At 41.1% G+C, this 19,374-nt stretch overlaps 1 protein-coding gene across 2 annotated transcripts in view; it reads left to right on the top strand.

The window, feature by feature from the left end:
• Positions 1-19,374, top strand: part of PDZRN3 (PDZ domain containing ring finger 3) — a 291,579-nt gene that overhangs the window by 267,620 nt on the left and 4,585 nt on the right. For both annotated transcript variants that reach the window (XM_044662438.1, XM_044662360.1), the window contains 3 exons: positions 12,213-12,311; positions 14,850-14,912; positions 17,739-17,840. In XM_044662438.1, the coding sequence (XP_044518373.1) occupies positions 12,213-12,311; positions 14,850-14,912; positions 17,739-17,840 (264 nt within the window). The remainder of the gene's footprint in view (positions 1-12,212; positions 12,312-14,849; positions 14,913-17,738; positions 17,841-19,374) is intronic.

Genomic DNA, 19,374 nt, shown 5'->3' with positions numbered 1-19,374 from the left:
TAAAAACACCACCATGGATTACATTTATTTGGGGTGGGGGAGTGGAGAGGAGCAGAGAGGGGGTGGCAATGAACGTAGACCTCTGAAAACACATCTGATGAATCTTCAGGGTTTATAGAAAATGCTTGAATTTAACTAAAACAAATATGGTTCAAATAGGCTAATCACTAATCTTAGTTGAAATTAAAAAGAAGACTCTCACCGAAATCCAGCATCTACTTAAAGCCAGAAATATTGCATTAAAATAAGGATTCTTGCTCAAATGGGAAACAGAGAGGGGAGGGGAAAAGAGAAAGAAACAGAGAAAAACTCAAGAGTATTACTGGGTGTTTCTAAGAAAGTCAGATGTAGGAGCTGTACGTTTTCGATACTTCCTTTTTTTAATGATTCATTTATGGAGGCATCTAGGTGGCCCAGTAGATTGAGAGTCAAGACTAGAGATGAGATATATTGGGTTCAAACCCTTCCTCACACAGTTCCTAGCTGTGTGACTCTGGGCAAGTCACTTAACCCTCTTTTCCTAGTCCTTACCATCTTCTGCCCTGGACAAGCATTTGATAACTTATGATGACAGAAGAACCTATTGGGGAAAATGTTTTCCTTAATGTGTTTATTGGAATATTTTTAAGGATGATATGCCAAGAAAGCAGATATCCTTATTCTAAAATACCCCAATGATCATAAGTAGAAGAGTATCAAATCCCAGTCATTCTGCAACTATTTGGAGGCATTGGCATTTTGCCCAATGGTGGACCTACAACTGATTAGCCTTCAACAATTAAAGGGAGGATTGAGGGGGAGAAGGAAGATGGGTTTTTTCTTTTTCTCGTTTTCATTTCTCAGGGGCTAAACAGTCTCCATCATCATATTGCACATCCATTAGGGGACCTTCCTCTGCAAATGTGTACTGATAGCCCTAAAAGCATTTAAAATATCCAAATAAAGAAAAGAAATAGCTTATGTTTTCATAAGGGAAAAAAAATTCCCAGCAGTCATGGCCAGGTTTCAGGGAGTGACTTAAGTAGATAAAAATCCAAGAGCAGGACTCCTCCCACTGACCTCCAGGATATCAGGTAGAGGCATGACCCAGTCTGCCAATAATGGTAGCCAGTCACAAAACGCTGACTCTTCCAGATCTGGGGGGTGGTGTTGAGAGACTGATGCTGTCAAACTCCCAGCTCAGGCTCCTCTTCTGGGAAGCCCTCCTTGAGTAACCTCAGGCTTTCACCCTCACCTGAACTCTGAATCCTGGTTGCTCATTCCCTTCATTGAGGACCTTTCACGTCCTACCTTACCCTGAGTCATGTTTTGTCTCCCAGGAACAATCCTGAACCATTTATGTGAAGTTTTCCATCTGCGTGATTTCTGCAGATCCTCGCAGAAACCTTATAAGATAGATAGATCTTATAAGAAAGAAAGAAAGAAAGAAAGAAAGAAAGAAAGAAAGAAAGAAAGAAGAAAGTGAAAGAAAGAAAGAAAGAAAGTGAAAGAAAGAAACGAACGAACGATCGAAGGAAGGAAGGAAGGAAGGAAGGAAAGAAAGATAACAGATAGAGAGAGAGACTGATGGATGGATGGATAGATAGATAGAGATAGATAATATAGATAATATAGATAATGGATGAGGAAAGTTAAATTAAATGAAGTTAAGTGACTATGCCCTGGCCCTACCTACTGCCCTTCCAGATCTGAGGGCACCATCAGCTGGCCTATTATTTAATGGAAAATATTACCTCTGCCGTACAACCTATACAATCTATTTTTCCTCCCTAAAAGAAAAAGGAAAAAAAAGCTTTGGCTTTGCCATCAGCCCTCATTGCATCCTTAAGCCTTCTGGACCTTGCCATTGGCTCTGAGGATTATCTTATCTTTTATGTGTTGTCTCTTCTACTTGTCTTCTGAGTTTCCTGAAAGCAAGTAAAAATTCCCTTTTTCTCTTCAAATCCCCAGTGCTTAGGGACAGCCTTTGGGAAATAGCGAGTCTTTAGTACATTCTTTTTTCTCCGTCGATATACAACTAGCAAATGTCCAAGGGAATGTTGGACTTGTCTCTCCTGACTCCAAGACCATTCCTCTTTCTATCAAACCAAAAATAACTCCAGAAGGGACTATATTCCTTACACTCCAGCTCCATTTTAAGTCCTTTTAAAGGTACAAGACTAGATCATTTTCTTTTGTATATCCCTGACATCTTCCCAACATGGTGAGAACTCAGTAAATTTGTGATGTTTAATCTAAATCTATCCCAGATGTACACCCTGAGACCTGTCTATTTGCACCCAGATCATCTGCTTGCCTACATGGCCAATCTTTCTCAAGGAAGCAACATGGTATCTGTCTCATTATTAGTAAGATAAGTGCTAATGTCACTAGTACTTAATGGGGTGTCTTGGAATTTATTTTTTAAATATTTTATTAATTGTATTTCAATATAAACAAGTTTCATTTGTAAGAAGGAAGGAAATCAGCATTTATTAAGCACCTACCATGGGCCAAATATGGTGCTAAAAGCAGACTTTACAAATACAATATCATTTTATCCTCATAATGATCCCAGAAAGTAGGTGTTGTTTTTATCCCCACTTTACATTTGAAGAAACTGAGGCAAAGGGTAAGTGACTTTTCTAGGGTCATACAGCTAAGAAATAGCTGAGATTTAAACTCAGGCCTTCCTGATTTCTTATCTAGCATTTTATTCCCTGACCTACCTAGCTGCCTATGTTTCTCATACTTTTAAGAACATTATTCTCATTTCAGCATCTTTCTTCCTTTTTTTGTTTATAATCTCTTCTACAAAATAACTAATATGGAAAAATGTCTTATATGAGCATTTATGTAAAATCTATATCAAGAAGGAGAAGGAAGAAGGAAGGAGAGAATTTGGAACTCAAAATTTTAAAAAAGGTTAAAAATTGTTTTTGCATGTAATTAGGGGGAAAATAGTATTTCTAAAAGAGCATTATTCTGAGAAATCATTGGTTTCTTCAGTCTGCCAAAGGGATCCATGTCACACACAAAAAGTTAAGAATCCCTACTGTAAAGCCAAAAAATTTATCTTCCTTTATGGAGAAATATATAAAATATGTTTTATAAGTGTATAAAATGTATATTTCATTTAATATATATTATGTAAAATATAAAGCATCCCATTAGCACTAACAATAAGAATTAAGAAGTAACATTTATATAGCACTTTAAGGTTGATGAATTGTTTTACAAAGATGAGGTGTCTCATAACAGCCCTGTGAGGTAAAAGTGATTATTACCCCATTTTACAGATGAGGAAAATAAGGTGAAAGAAGTCATGCTATTTATTTACTCAGGATCACCCAGAGAGTAAGTGTCCAAATCAGAATTTGAACTTCTGTCTTCCTGACCCCCAAGTCTGCTGTTCGATCAGCTGGCATTTGTTTGGACCTGTGTGTATTTTATGTGTCTCTCACTCCTGGAAGCTCGTGCTATCGACTGGAATGATTTAAATTTCACCTGAAAGGGTATTTTGAAAAAAAACTTTCAGTCTCAACAACTCAACAAGGCTTTGGGGACGTTAGAGGCTGCCATCCAGATAATACCAATAAATTATTCATACCACTTTGATTAATAGTCTTTTTAAAAATCATATCTTCATCTTGATGAACAAATATTTATTGAGAATGCTTATACCGCTGTACACAGCTCAGTTAGTCCTTGTTTGATAAAAAGCCGCTCAGGTTCAAGCTGGAATTAAATTGGAAATTAATGAGGATCAGTTGAGTTTGAGGAATTTAAACTTTCACTGGGCTCCTAGAGATTGCTTCTTCATTTAAAAATTCTGAAAGGAGGAGGGACAGGAATACTTAGAAATGCAGAATCTATTCCGAGTCAGAAAGGCCAGTCCATGCCTGGCCAAAAAAATCTCTTCCATGATGTCCCCAACAAAGGGTCATCCAGTTTTTGCTTGAAGACCCAGAGGAAGAGGAACGTCCCAAGGCTGCTTCTTCCTGACCTTAGAGATTTTCCATTCTAGCCCACTCATTTGCCAGGCAAGGAAGCCGAGACCCAGAAGAAGGTGACATCTTCAAGGGCATTATGGTCATGTCAGCAGGACGTTTTTCCTGTATCGGTCAGTCCACAAGCTTTTAAGGCTTACTGTGTTCTAGGTACTGTGCTGGGTAACCAAAGGAAAATGAGGGTTGAGAAGAGAGAACAGTCTTTTCCCTCAAGGAGTATAAATTCTAATGAGAGTAATAACATGGACTAACTAGGTTTTATTGTTATCGGTTAGTGGTTTTTCAGTCATGTTGACCCATTTGGAATTCTCATGACTGTTGCTGTTCAGTCGTTTCAGTTGTGTCTGACCTTTTATGATCCCATTTAGGGTTTTCTTGGCAAAGATACTGAAGCAGTTTGCCATTTCCTTCTCCAGTTTATTTGACAGATGAGGAAACCGAGGCAAACAAGATCTTAAGTGATTTACCCAAGGTCACACAGGCTTATTTGAACTCTGGAAGAGGAATCTTCTAGACACCAAGTCCAGCACTCTGGCCTCTGCACCACATCGTTGTCCCAAAACTAGTTACATACAAGAAACAGGGAGAGTAGCCAATGGCAGTCTAAAAAGAAAAAGCATCACCAGGACTGGGAAAAGTCTTCCAAATAAAGTAGATCTTGAGATTCCGGATAGATTCAGTTCCATTTTCTGTTCAGGGTACCATTCATCATCCTGAATTTTGTTTACTGCCCATGCCAAGCTAATCCCCTAAAGCAGTGATTCCCAAAGTGGGTGCCACCGCCCCCTGGTGGGTGCTGCAGCAATCTGGTGGGGTGGTGATGGCCACAGGTGCATTTATCTTTCCTATTAATTGCTATTAAAAAAATTTTTTTAATTAATTTCCAGGGGGCTAAGTAATATTTTTTCTGGAAAGGGGGCATTAGGCCAAAAAAGTTTGGGAACCACTGGGCTAGAGGCAAAGGTCCCAGCAGAAGGGCTGTAGAACCTTGCTTTCAGCTATAAGGAATTACTGAAACCCCAGTTGGTTGCTATCCATGCCCTCCTGTTAAAATTGGTTTTACTCTCTGGCGCTTACTGCCTGTGGGATCCTGGGCCAGTCACTTCATCTGTAAAATGACCCTGTGGTCAGCGTGTGTGTGTTCCCTCGTTTTTCAATCATGTCCAACTCTTCATGACCCAATTTGGGGTTTTCTTGGCAAAATTACTTTGGAAAAAAATTACAAAAAAACTTAGAGATGAGTAAACTGAGGCAAACAGGGTGAAGTGACTTGCCCAGGGTCACAAAGCTAGTAAGAGCCTGAGGCCAGAGTTGAACTCAGGAAGAGGAGTCTGCTGCCTAGCTGCCCCCAAATAGCCATATTGATACCGAATCTACCAAAGGTTACCCAAAAATGGCCTCCTATCAGAGAGCCCCCACCAAGCCCTCATTCAGCCTCTTGAATGAATGACATCCAGATGAATTTGGTATCCACTTCCCATGAAGTCTGCCAAAGAACAAAGAGAAACTCAAGTGAGCAGCGATTTCCTTCAGAATTTACAAATGCATCAGAAGACTTTTTCAGCCCTGCTCTTACAGTTGCACTTTCCCCACTTGTCTTCATCCCATGCATCTTTTCCTTTTCAAAATTAAATTAAATTTAAACTCAAAATTAAATCATTTCTAAGGGAGAAAGCTACTCCCAAGAGATTTCACTTAAGCCACCCAATCCGCTCCCTCCCTAAGCTGGTTTTCTTTTTAAACTGGACATCACAAGGTTATCCTGACAGCCAAACGGACTCGAGGGTGGTGGGGACGGCCTTGCCTCGCTCACAGCAAATGTCTTGAAGAGCATTTGGCTCTCCCTAGGCATAACTCACCTTGTGTCCAGGCAGGGGCCTCTCGTTGCTTTCAGGAAAGGAATTTGGCCTCAACAACATTGCAGGAAGCGTTAGCAAAATCCTGCTAAATTGATGCAACATGACTTTCTGGGTAGTTGTGTTCTCCTAGGAATAATTTTAATGGAAGCCAGCAGCTAAAATCGATGCTGGACTCTAAAGAAGTCTGTAGTGTCATCTGGGGAATGGAAATACCTGAAAAAATGCCCAGCCAGAAACAACTTCCATTTTTTTTTACTCTATGAATTACAGATGATTAAACAGTGAACCCAGCCCCGTTAAGCATGATTCCTTTAGCACACTGAGTGATCCAAAGCACCTACTATGTGCCAGAAGCAGCTAGGTGGCCCAGTGGAGAGCGTGCTGGACCTAGAGTCCAGATGACTCTTCTTCCTGAGTTCTAGTCTGGCCTCAACAGACAGTTCCAGTCTGGGTGACCCTGAGCAAGTCACTTCACCGTGTTTGCCTCAGTTTACTCATCTATAAAATGAGTTGGAGAAAGAAATGACAAACCATTCCACTATCTTTGCCAAGAAAACCCAAATGAGGTCATGACAAGCTGGACGTGACTGAACAACAACTAAGTGTCAAGCACTGGGTGCTTCATCCAAAAGAAGTAGGAGACACCACCCCAGCCTTCAAGAAGCTTACAACATAACTGAACATATGCCAAAGTATCAGATGTTCCAGAAGATAGAAGATCAGAGATTTAGTACTTAGAGAGAAAGAGTCTTCAGAGGCCATCCAGTCTGATCACCACTCTTTTGCAGATGGGGAAACTAAGGCTTTAGGGGGGTACGTGACTTGCCTGGGGTCATCCAAATAGCTAGCCTCACAAGTGGCACTTAAACCCAGGTTTCTGATTCCAGAGCCAACATTTTTTCCCACTCTATCATGCTGTTTGAGCTAAAAGTCTACCTTTCTATGACAAGTAGCTCCCTGTAAGATAAAATGAAAATTCTGCCTGGCCTTTAAAGCCCTTCACCATCTGGCTATAAGACATCTTTCTAGAAAGGTCGTGCACGAGTCCCCCTTACTCTTGCTCTGTCTTGTAGCCAGATAGACCTACCTGCTATTTATTCCCTGTATGTGACCTCTCTTTCCAGGTCTCCTGCCTCCATCCCCTTGCAGGTCTGCTCCCCTGTCCCTCTGCTAGAGTTCTCCTCATCTCCCCCTCGTAGAGCCCTTGGCTTCTTCCGTTGCCCACTATCCCCAGTGGCTAACGTATGATGCTTAGGATGTAGTCGGCATTCAATAAATGTTTACTGGAATAAACATCTTCCCATCAGTGCTACACAGAGTGAGTCTAAGCAGCCTTCAGATATTCAAAGCAAGTTATCGGGTCAAGCCCTAAATTCTGTCTCCGGGCTAGACATTCTTAAAATGGTTCTTTCCACCATTCATTCTTTTCATGACGTGTTTGCCAGACCCTTCTCTGTCCTGGTTGCCCTCTCTCTGGACCGCTTCCAGTTTTTCGATGTTTCTTTTATAAGGAGGAATCTAGGAAAGAGCAAGCAAGGAGGGATCCAGCTCATTCTGAATTCAGTGGGAATATTACCTCCTTGTTTTAGACACTCCTGTGAATGAAGCTCGAGCTTGGATTGGCCTTTTGGTCAAATCCTTAGAATATAATAAAAATACCGTTAAGGGGCTTTTTTCCCCTCTTGAGAACATTGGAAAACAAGGACATGCAGTGTTAGCAACACTCAGATTTTTCTCCCTATGACCTTTTCAAAGTATGTCTCAGTGTTTTTGATGACTGCCTGTCTGATGAAGAACCTGCTGATGGAGCACAAAACTTTCATTTTTTTGACAATGTCCCATTATGGCGATGGAAGACGTTATGTTTACATTCAGTTTAGAGCCCTCCATTTGGCCGGGAACCAAAAAATGTCACACATTTCCCTGGTTCACCCTGATTTTGGGGGATGGGGAAAGGAGAGCAGTCAGAATTAGCACAAAGTCAGTATTATTTGCATTTTACTGCTTTTTCATAGAGGCACCTCTCTGAGGATCAATTTCCTTATCCATAGGACATGCCTGACAGTAATATTAGGGATACTTCTTAGGATTGATATCAGGAAAGAAGTTTGTAACCCCTAAAACATAATAGAAAATGAGTCATTATTATTCTTAGGGCCAAAAGGCTGTTCTGATGCCTCACCATGACTTGAGGAAATGAATGGCTTCTTGAAGGCAGTATCGGGCAAGAATAAATTCTGATAGGTCCATCCAAGTTGGAGAGGTTTCAGATAAGAGATGGGGACAGAGTATGGGTTCGTCTTGAAGAATTTTTTCATCCCAAAGTAAGTCAAAGCTAGTCTCAGAAACCAGCTCCTAAGAGTTAGAAAGACATGGATCCGAAATGTATAGATGAAAAGAGGCAAGATATAGTGACAAAAAGGCATGATTTGGGGTCATAAAGTCCTATCAAGGGGTCAGGTCCTGCCACTGACACCTACTAAGTGTGTGACCCAGGTAGGACAATTAATGTTTCTGGGCCTTAGTTTCCTCATCTGTAAAATGGGAGGGTCAAATTAGATGACCCCTAAGGTCTTTTTCCTGCAATGTAGGCATAATAATTCTATAGCCCTAAAATGTCACCCCTGACACCAGCTATATTTTATGATGGGCATGCCATTTTATTTATTTTTTTTAAGCCCTGACCTTCTATCTTGGAATCAATACTGTGTATTGGCTCCAAGGCAGAAGAGTGGTAAGGGTGGGCAATGGGGGTCAAGTGACTTGCCCAGGGTCATACAGCTGGGAAGTGCCTGAGGCCAGATTTGAATCCGGGACCTCTCATCTCTGGGCCTGACTCTCAATCCACTAAGCCACCTTGCTGCCTCCCAGGCATGCCATTTTAAACAGCTTCATGCCTCAGTTTCTCCATCTGTAAAAGGAAGGTGTTCCAGCAGATGGCCTTCAAGGTATCCCCAGTTCTAAATCTATCATCTTTTGCCAGCGCCTGTCACATAAGTAGGTGTTTCATGAACATCTATTGATTATTATTGTTAAATTGTATATCTTTAAAGTATTCAGGTACCCAGGTGGCCCTCTCATCTCACCAATTTGAATTCTTCCCTATCAATGCAGATTGCAAATTCTTTCAACGTCTGCTGATTCTGTGCCTCTTTCCTCCAAGCCCTCCCATAAATCCACACAGGGGACCTATCCAATATGTTGAGATTATCTTTACGTGCTCTTGATGTCTTATGGATACCAGTGGACACAGGCTGCTCCCCACACTCTTGCTGTGTGACTGGCACATCTCTTTCCTGATCATTCAAAATTTCTCTGTTGCCATCCTTTAAAGCTCTCCTTCTATGGGATCCCTCATTGGTAACTTATTGCCTTCCATTCCCACCTATCATTCCCTTCTCCATTGCCCTTTTCTTTGGGTGATCAATTCTGGAGAAAACTATTGTCTTCCCTGACCTACCATCACCTTATCACTGGAAGAATAATGATGTTGAAAATATAGACCATGTTTCGGGGAAAAGTTAAGGGTTATCAAAAAATTATGTAGTTACCCAATTATAGTTCCCAAACTTTCTTCCAGTTCAATTCTGGACCCATCTCATTGTTCGTTTTCAGTAGCTATTTATGATATTGGATAATAGATTTAGAGCAGGAAGGAGCCTTTGAGGTTTTCTAGTTCAGAGTGGTTTCTTATAGTTCATAAAACCAGATTCAAATGTAATTGGGAAATATTTAATAAAATAAATAAAAATACAATAAAACAGAGATAATGTTAGTATGTGGTTTTCTAAGTTAATATGTGGCCAGGAAGAGTCCTTATATACCCTCTCCCTGACACCCCTTGACATTTGAGTTTGACACCCCTGTTCTAGTTCAAGTTCCTTCTATAGTTGAAAAAGATTCAGTTTGGTTAGTACAAGTCACTGATGATGGTCGAATAAGTAGTACCTGGCAGTCTGCAAGATTTTAACCCAGGTCCTTGCTTATTCCACTGCCCCATGCTGCCTCCTGTTTGTGCAGTGGACCAGTTCTAAGGACTGTCTATCCAAGTATATTCCTTTCCTCATCTGTAAAATGGGAGGCTTGGACTAGATATAATCTCCCTGGTACTTCATTTATCTCATACTCTGGGAGAATCAAGTTCAAAGGCAAAGTTCACTTTTCTTATCTAAGAGTTCTGAGTTTTGACTCTTGTGTAAGTGACATGTTACTTTTGGCACAAACCATCTGGCCTGGCTGTGTCAGGTCCTTTCCATCCAGCAGACCCCTTGAGTCCCCATGCCACCTAGCAAAATGCTTTACCCAGAGGAGACCCTCATACAGTTATTGAGGGGCAACAGACAAGGCTCATTCAAAAAGACCCTGGTGTTGGGAAGAATGGAAGGCAAAAGGAAAAGGGGACAACAGAGGTATAGATGGATAGATAAGATAGATAGTGGCATGGAAACAATGAATGTGAGCTTAGACAGATTTCAGGATATAATGGATGAGGGAAGGGTATGATATTCTGTGATCTGTGGGGTCACAAAGAGTCGGACATTGCTGGACAGCAACAGCAGCATGATGTAGAAGAATGCAAGATGGACATAAAAATCAGGAAGATGTGCCATTGACTAGCTGTGTGGTACTGGACAAGACCCTTCACCCACCTCTCTGAACCTCGGTTCTCTCATCTTTAAAATGGAGGTGCCTTACTATTGTGCTCAAAGGAATAAAGAACTGGAGGAATTCCATGTGAACTGGAAAGACTTCCAGGAACTGATGCAGAGTGAAAGGAGCAGAGCCAGAAGAACATTGTACACAGAGACTGATACACTGTGGTAAAATAGAATGTAATGGACTTCTGTACTAGCAGCAATGCAATGACCCAGGACAGCTCTGAGGGATTTATGGAAAAGATGCTATCCACATTCAGAGGAAGAACTGCAGGAGAGGAAACAACTGCTTGAACACATGGGTTGATGCAGATACAATTTGGATGTAGACTCTTAATGACCACCCTAGAACAATTATCAATAATATGGAATTAGGTCTTAATCAATGATACATGTAAAACCCAGTGGAATTGTGCGTCGGCTAAGGGGGGTTTGGAGAGAGGGAAAGAACATGAAATATGTAACTAGGGGAAAATATTCAAAATAAAAATTTTTAAAAATAAAAAAATAAAATGGAGATACCAGATATACAGAGCCTACCTTCCAGAGTTATTGTGAGGAATAAGTGAAGTAATGTGTGTAAGGGGTTTTGAAACCCTTTAAGACCTGTGGACATGACAGCAATAATAATTATTACCCACCTGGCTATAAAAACGGATAAGCAAGATGATTTCAGAAAAAGCCAGAAAGATCTGCAGGGACTGATGCAGAGCGAAATAAGCAGAACCGGGAGAACATTGTACACAGTAACAGCAATATTGTACAATGACCCTCTGCAATGCTCAGAACCCCCCTAAGCCTAACCCCTCCTCTCATCTGCTGTAAGACGTTTTATTAACAGACCCACCGAGCTGTCGAAGAATGTGTATCATCACAAAGCCTGTGGATGGGGACTATAACTTGCTGTGGCAACATCTTTTATGCCTGCCCGGCTGATAGGCTAGATTGGACTCCACGACTTGTTAACACTTCCAAGACAACCCCAGAACTTCCTCCCAGAGGCTTTCGCTGTTTTCAAAGGTCTGATTTCCTTCTGAAGCCCGGGCTAATTGGGCCATGCTATGGGCTCTGTGGCTGAGCCATTTGCTGAGCTCGTGTCTCTTGCCAAGCACTCGGGCCCCCTCTGCTTTTATCTTCTTTCATTTGCTGTAATAAAGCCTGAAACTAATTTCTCAACTGTAAATATCACAGCTGTTGTGGAAAACATTAATTGCATGCTATCGTGTTGCCCTCCTTTCTGGGATGAATTTATGCAGTAATCTCTCTTTGCAAGTTACATTGCTGTGAATATTAAAGGAGCCCTGAGTGAGATCATCTCAACTCGACACACTGGAAACGTTTGGACTAAAATAGTCGAGTGGCTTTTGTATGAAAATGCCCTTGTTTGTGACAGCCATTGAAGTATTGCTTTTTAAAAAGGTTTGCCACTAGAAGTCCTGACTCTGAATGAAATATAGGTGATTTTTCTTTCTTTAAGATCAATGAAAGAACTATTTTCAAAATGGCTTTATATTGATTGAAAGGTCAGAAATGCCGTCGGCATTGATCCCACAGACATAATCACTTTTTGTTCAGTAAGTTAACCTGCTGTCTGCAGTAAAATGAAAAGAAATCCAGGGTGGCGTTTAAGCAAAATATTTTCAAAGCACTTGACAGGTCTCTATCATCATGCAGCCTGTCTGATCTTGGATGTCCTTTTCTCTGCCTAGGAGGTGGATTTGTACCGGCTGAATAGCCAAGACAAACTTGGTCTCACTGTGTGTTACCGGACGGATGATGAAGATGACATTGGGATTTATATTAGTGAGGTAAGAATGAGTTACTACATTCCCTCTCATTCAGCCTAAGTACCACCAGCTCAGTTCAGCTTGTTCTTTGGTAGAGCTATAGGAGATCAATTGTTCATTTTCCTTTATGTGTGTGTGTGTGTGTGAGTGTGTGTGTGTGTGTGTGTTTCTGTGTCTGTGTGTGTGAGTGAGACAGAAGAACAGAGAAAGAAATAGAGAGACATACAGAGAGACAAATATATACAGAGAAATAGAACAGAGAGAAGGAAAGAGACAGGGAAAGAAAGAGAGAAGCGGATGGACTAGACATACAGACAGACAGAAATCTATAGAGGGAAATAGAAAGAGAGAGAAGGAATGAGGCAGAGTGACAGACATAGAGGTAGACAGCCAGAGAGAGAGAGATGAACAGAAGCAGACATTTATAGAGAAAAATAGAAAGACAGAGAGAGAGAGAGAAATAGAGACATAGAGAGACAGAAATGTAGAGAGAAAGAGAAAGAGAGAAATAGAGACACAGAGTGAGAGATAGAGATAGATACCTAGAGAAAGAGAAATGTATAGAAGCAGACATTTATAGAGAAAAATAGGAAGACAGAGAAAGAGAAATAGAGACTTAGAGAGACAGAAATATAGAGAGAAAGAGAAAGAGATAAATAGAGACAGAGTGACAGAGATAGAGGTAGATAGCTAGAGAAAGAGAGAAATGGAGATGTACAGAAGCAGACATTTATAGAGAGAAAGAGAAAGACATACAGAGAGGCAGAAATATATACAGAGAGAAGGAAAGAGACAATGAGAGAGAAAAAGTGAGAAAGAAGCTAACAGAGAGAATAGAGACAGAAATAGAGAGAGAAAGAGAGAAGGAATGAGACAGAGTTTCAGAGATAGAGATAGACAGCCAGAGAGAGAGAAATAGGGACATGCAGAGATACAGAGACAGACATTTGTAGAGGGAAATACAAAGACAGGGAGAAGGAAAGAGACAGACAGAGACAGGAGCAGGAAGACACAGAAAGAAAAGAGGTGATGGGATAGGGGAAAGAAGGAGAGAGATATGATGAAAACATCTGGCATACACACAAGTAGTTTCAAAATTTCCTCTGTAACTCTTTCTCTAGGACTTATAGACACCATCCATGCAAGAAGTGGGTTATAACTTATAGGTGCCTACTAATGATGAGCACCATGACAATTTCCGAGTTTCCACTTGCAAAACGGTGTGACCAATTTATCTCATTTTTGAGCAAAGTGTCCAAGGGCTGAGAGGTCTCATAGTGTAGCTGGTAGAGGGCATACCCACAGCAGATACTTTGGAGTCAATAATCTCCAGTCATGTTTTGTCTCTGACATTGACTGTGTGACCTTGGGCAAGTCACTTAAGTCACAGTGACCTCAGGCAACTCTCTAAGACTGAAGATGACAGAAGAGTTTCTGATTTGCTTTTTCAGAGAAAAGTCTCTGAACCACTGATTCCCTATATTAATGAAATCGAGATCTAGAGCCAAAATAAATAAATAACAAACATGGAACATGGATGACTCGTAACCATGGATCTATCTACTGCTGCCCTTTTCAAAACTTCTATGTATGTCTCTCTCTTAAAAAGAAAAGACAAAACCTGCTCCTAAAATTCTCTTACCTACCAAGAACAAATGACGTACATCTTCCAGTGTACTAAGTTTATAAACCAGAATCAGGTCATGGGGGTAACATCCATGATCCTGAGTGACACCAGAGCTAATCTGACCCAATTTAACATGAGTCAGAGTTTGTAAAAAGAGAGAACAGTGTGGGTGGGTACCAAGTGTCATGATTCAGGCCAGTCCATGAATATGCATCCTGGAGCCCAGGGGATTTTAATCATTGGCATCTGGGGGAGGTAGAATGAATGCCATCAATCTTAATGTAATAGTGGTCTGGGAAGAGATATATTTGATTGACAGCCCTTGCCGGGTTTCGGGTCCTTTGGCCCTTGTGTCATTTGGGGAGCCTTCTTTTTCTAAATTCTAATTCTCTCTAGAATCTGAGACTCTTCAGCCATTGCAATACAAAGTTTGGCAAATATATAAATTGTTGTTAATAGGAAACTCAGTGAAACAACATGGCATCTATTTGTCCTTCTCATCTTTTCACTGCTTGGCCGTCAGTGGGTACCAAAGCCCCAGTGCCGTCCTTGTCATTAGACACTATTTCTGGGATGTTTGCTGTGTATTTGTGAACACATCCAGAGATTGGAGCAACATGGAATAGGTTCATTTCAGATATAATGGGCCAACAGCTCATAGACCTTCAAAAAAAAGGGCTGGAGAGAGAACATTCCCAGCCCTTCCTCTTGTATGTCATCTGGGAAACTGCCCTTTTCTCTACAAAGGCAATACCAAGCAATATCCTTAAGGATAATTGTGTTTACTAGAGGTTGACTTGGGAAACTCTTTTATCGTTTGCCTGTAAGTGGGTCCAGAGGGCATAGGGGCTGGGGCTGGGGCCGTCTGTCTCTTTGGTTCAACTCCTAGGCACGTGGAGCTGGAAGGGACCTAAACCTCCTCTGTCTTTCAGATTGATCCCAACAGCATTGCTGCAAAGGACGGACGCATACGAGAGGGAGACCGTATCATCCAAGTAAGTTAGTTGCTTGCTATCTTGTTTGTTTGCTTATTTAGACCTACCTCAGTACAAGCATCGAATTTCCAGATTGGCAGAGACCCTAGGAGCATCTAGTCCGAGCCAGACACCCTCCCCATCCTCCCTCCTACCACTTAATGACCTCAGGTGACAAAACAACCCCCCTGTGGACCTCTCTCTAAACAGACAGCTAGGTAGGAAGGGGATAGAGTGCTGGACCTGGAGTCAGGAAGACCTCGGTTCATATGTGACCCTGGGCAACTCACTTAACAACTCTGCTTGCCTCAGTTTCCTCAGCTACAAAATAGAATAATAATAGAGCCTGCCTCTCAAAGATATTGCGATTGACCTCAAGATAATATTTGCGAGGCATTTCACAAACTGTCAAGTCCTATATAAACCATAATTATTAATCATTATTACCTTCTGAGTTATCTCATTTGACTTGTGGGCAGCTCTGATCCCTAGAAAGGTTTTCTAGCCTCAGAACTTAATTATACCTCTTTTCAACTTGACCTGTTTCTCCCAATTCTGACCTCCAGGGCCCAACAGAACAAGCATAATCCCCTATTAGGTAGAGCTTTCTATTGGAATGGGGCAGTGAGGTGGTACAGAGGCTAAGAATTCTGGACCTGGAGTCAAGAAGACTCATCTGAATTCAATTCTGCCCTCAGGCACTTACTAGCTGTGTGACCCTGGGCAAGTCTTTTAACCTTGTTTGTCTCAATTTCCTCATCTGTAAAATAACATGAAGAAGGAAATGGTGAACCATTCCAGTATTTTTGCCAAAAAATAAAAAAAATAAAAAACCCCAAATGAGGTCACAAAGAACAGACAAGACGACAATGACTGAACAGCATCAACTGTACTAGAAATTGGTTAGACCTGAGTTAGAATCTCACTTCTGACACAAACTGCGTAACATTGGGCAAGCCCATTCAGCTTTAGTTTGTGGTGTGTAAGGATGGAATTTTGAGGGGAGAGAATGTTGAACCAAAGGAGGAAAAGCCAGTTGTTGGCAATTGCTATAAGAATAATGGCTCCCACTCCTCAGGGTTGTTATGAAGATCAAACGAGAAATTTGTAAAGGACTTTGCAACCTGTCAAGTACAGATAAATATTGCCTGTTTTTATTACTTACATCCTACCTGGGCCTCACACAGTAACATTTACACCCTGCACTCTTTGCACGTAATCAGAACCTAGAATGCAATCACTGGATTTGATGCCAAAGTCTTTGACTTCTTGCCACTTAGAGGCTAATGATAATGGATGATTCTGATGTCCCAGAGTTGAGACTTGCAGAAAACATTCTAGATGAGTTCCCATTTTCCCTTTTCCTTTAAGCTTCGCTGAAGAATTATTGACAGACCCAAGTTTTTTTTAATTCTGATTCACCCAGAAGTAGAAAATAGTCTTTGGAAATTTTCAGCAAAATTAATTGAATTATTCCTAGGCTGCATGACTGAACATTTAGCCCAATTCATAGAATTTCTCTTAGGAATATTTTTTCATCCTGAAAGTTCACTATCACTTTGGTAAAGCCTTCCATATTGTAGCCATCCATCTTCCTTTGGGACTCATTTCTTCTAGTCAGATTTCCATTCATCACCTTTTTAGTTCCTGTCTCTAGGACAGGGTTAGCATAGACTGGTAGGGCCAAAAAGGACATCGTGGAGGGGTGGAATCCTGCCCCTTACAACCTGTGGGACCTTGGGGTGAAGCTACTTCTCTGGTTCTCTGATCATTCAAAATGGAAAGCAAGGAGAGTGGACTAGATGCCTCAGAAGGTTTCTTCCAACCTGAAGTCCATAACCTGTGATCTTATCTGCAGTCTTTAGCCCCAGCACTTAGGATAGTGCCTAGCACATGGTACATGCTTGCTCGGGGCTTGTTGGCTTGGTCTCCACATCCCTCAAAGCTGTTTTGCTCTGTTGCAGATCTATAGGTTCCATACCTTACTCTCATTCATCATACACTCACCTATTTCTAATTTATCATGTGCCATTTTAATATAAAGGACAATGAGTGACTTCTCATGCCTACAAGACTTTTCCTCATTATTCATTCTCTTAAATAGACTAAAAAAAACTATGGGATCAAGGGCAGCTAGTTGGCTCAATGAATTGAGAACCAGAGCTAGCAGTGGAATGTCCTGTATTCAAATCTGACCTTAGACACCTCCTAGCTGCATGACCCTGGGCTTAACCCCCACTGCCTAGCCCTTATGGCTCTTCTGCCTTGGAGCCAATGCACAGTATTGATTCTAAGTTGGAAGACAAGGGTTTAAAAAAAAGCAAATGCAGGATCCAAAAGACTCATTAGCACAAGATAATTTTCTTCCTTGCTCTCTCTCCGGCACTCTCCTACTGAGCCTGCTAGTTAACCTGCACATCTAGGTGTAATATGGCCTGAGCTTTTCCCACGTCCTCTCCTGACTCAGCACCCTCATTGCAGCATCTCCGTGCCTTCACTTTCCTCTCCTCCCAGTATGACATCTCCCTCTGCTTCCTCTTGCATCTCACTGACAATCCACCCAATGCCACCTGTACACATTATTGCTTCAGCATTCGTTACCTCATCAGCCAAACCAGCAGCGGCTTTCTCCTAGGCGGTGGCCAAGAGAAAAAGGCATTGGTAGAAAGCCTTTGTTATTTTTTCAGACAGACATTCCTTTGTGGCCGGGCATGATAAATGATGCTCTGGGTGTGAATAAGGGAGGTTATGGGAGGCCAGGTCTGACAATGAGGCTGTACAAAATCAGGATGGATAAAGTCCCTACACACAGGCTGATTGAATCACTGTATGCTGTTCTTTTTTCAGATTAATGGTATAGAGGTGCAAAACCGAGAGGAAGCCGTGGCACTTCTCACCAGTGAAGAGAGCAAGAATGTCTCCCTGCTCATAGCAAGACCTGAACTCCAGGTATGGCCACTTCCAGTATATATGAAGATATTTCTTTGTTTCCCCTTCGTGGGTCAATGTCAACGCCTCTATCTCTAGTCCAAAAGAGAACGCCATGTGTAATTAGTCTTAACATGAGCACTAACTCTGCTTCGGTGAGGTCAATGAATTTTTACCATTTTCAGAATCCAGTTTATAAATAGGCTAATTGTTTGCTTAAGAAAGAAAAGCTTTTTGTGCCTAGTATTTAAGTATCTACTAAAATCTAACTGTCCTAGGGCAGCAACAAAAAGCTAGACACCAAAATGTTGAGATCAAAGGGTAAAAAGAGGGGATTCCAATCCAATGCAAGCTTATTGAGTTCAGGGACTCTTGTATTTTTTTGGTATTCTTGGCATTTAGTAGAGTCCAAAGAACAAAGAAGGATCATTGTTGAATTCGGTAAATGTTTAGATTTCTTTCAAGGCTGACTGTGAGTGAGACAATGCCAAAGTCAAAGCCCAATCTTCCAGTTTATAAGCATTCATCACTAGGCTAGACAGTAGAGGCATACAGAGACAAAAAAGAAGTATCGTATCTTCAGGGAGCTTACATTCTCTAGAGGAGAGACAGCATAAACACCTGAGGTAGAAACAAAATTAATGCAAGGCAATTTTGCTAAGTCATAGCCCTTCATTGATTGTCCTGTCTAGAAATCTGAATTTGTTATCCAGAATCTACTTGTCTTAAAAGAGGAACTCGCATTTGGTTCAACTTGATAGCCATAACTTAAGTTTTCTAAGGATGATGGAGTATGAGTCCCCATTGAAGAAGTTCTCTGACCGTCACTTGGCCAGGTAGAAAGGGGGAAGCGCTGTGAAGTTCCAGGCTAGGTCCAACCTACTCTATATAGAGAGACTCAAACTAAAAGCAAATGAGAAATAATCAAAAAAGGGGGCAAGAGATTAGCCCACGAATGATGAGGTCAGTGGCGATAATGATATTGCTGGAAGGAATAAATGAATGGGTTCTGAATCCATGAACTTATTTTCAGAAAAGATTCCAAAACTATGTTCCAGGACAAGGGGTTTTCTTTGTAATCATATATATTTTATTTTGTGCATTTCATAAAAACAATGTGAGAGAGGCTCTCTAGGCTTTGTCTTGGCAGGCAGGCTCGCAGGTATTTTATATTGTCAGCAGTTATTTTTAAAAGGGGATTTCTCATTCATTCTCTCATTTGGGGACTTTATTGGTAGTGCAGAGAAATAATGATGATTTATGTGCCTTTCTTTTATATCTTGTAATTTTTGTTAAAGTTGTTAATTATTTCAATAAGTGTTTTGGTTGATTCTCTAGGACACTTAAGTATACCATCATATCATCTATGAATAGCTTTATTTCCTCAATGCGTATTCTGATTCCCTCAGTTTCTTTGTTTTCTGTTATTGCTATAGCTAGCTAGCATTTCTAGTACAATATTGAATGGTAGTGATCTTATTGGGCACCCTTGCTTTGCCCCTGATCTTATTGAGAAGGCTTCTAGTGGATCCCCATTGCACATAATATTTGCTAA

This window comes from Gracilinanus agilis, chromosome 1, assembly GCF_016433145.1.
Source record: "Gracilinanus agilis isolate LMUSP501 chromosome 1, AgileGrace, whole genome shotgun sequence".
NCBI lineage: Eukaryota > Metazoa > Chordata > Mammalia > Didelphimorphia > Didelphidae > Gracilinanus > Gracilinanus agilis.
This window is presented reverse-complemented; position numbering and strand designations above follow the sequence as displayed.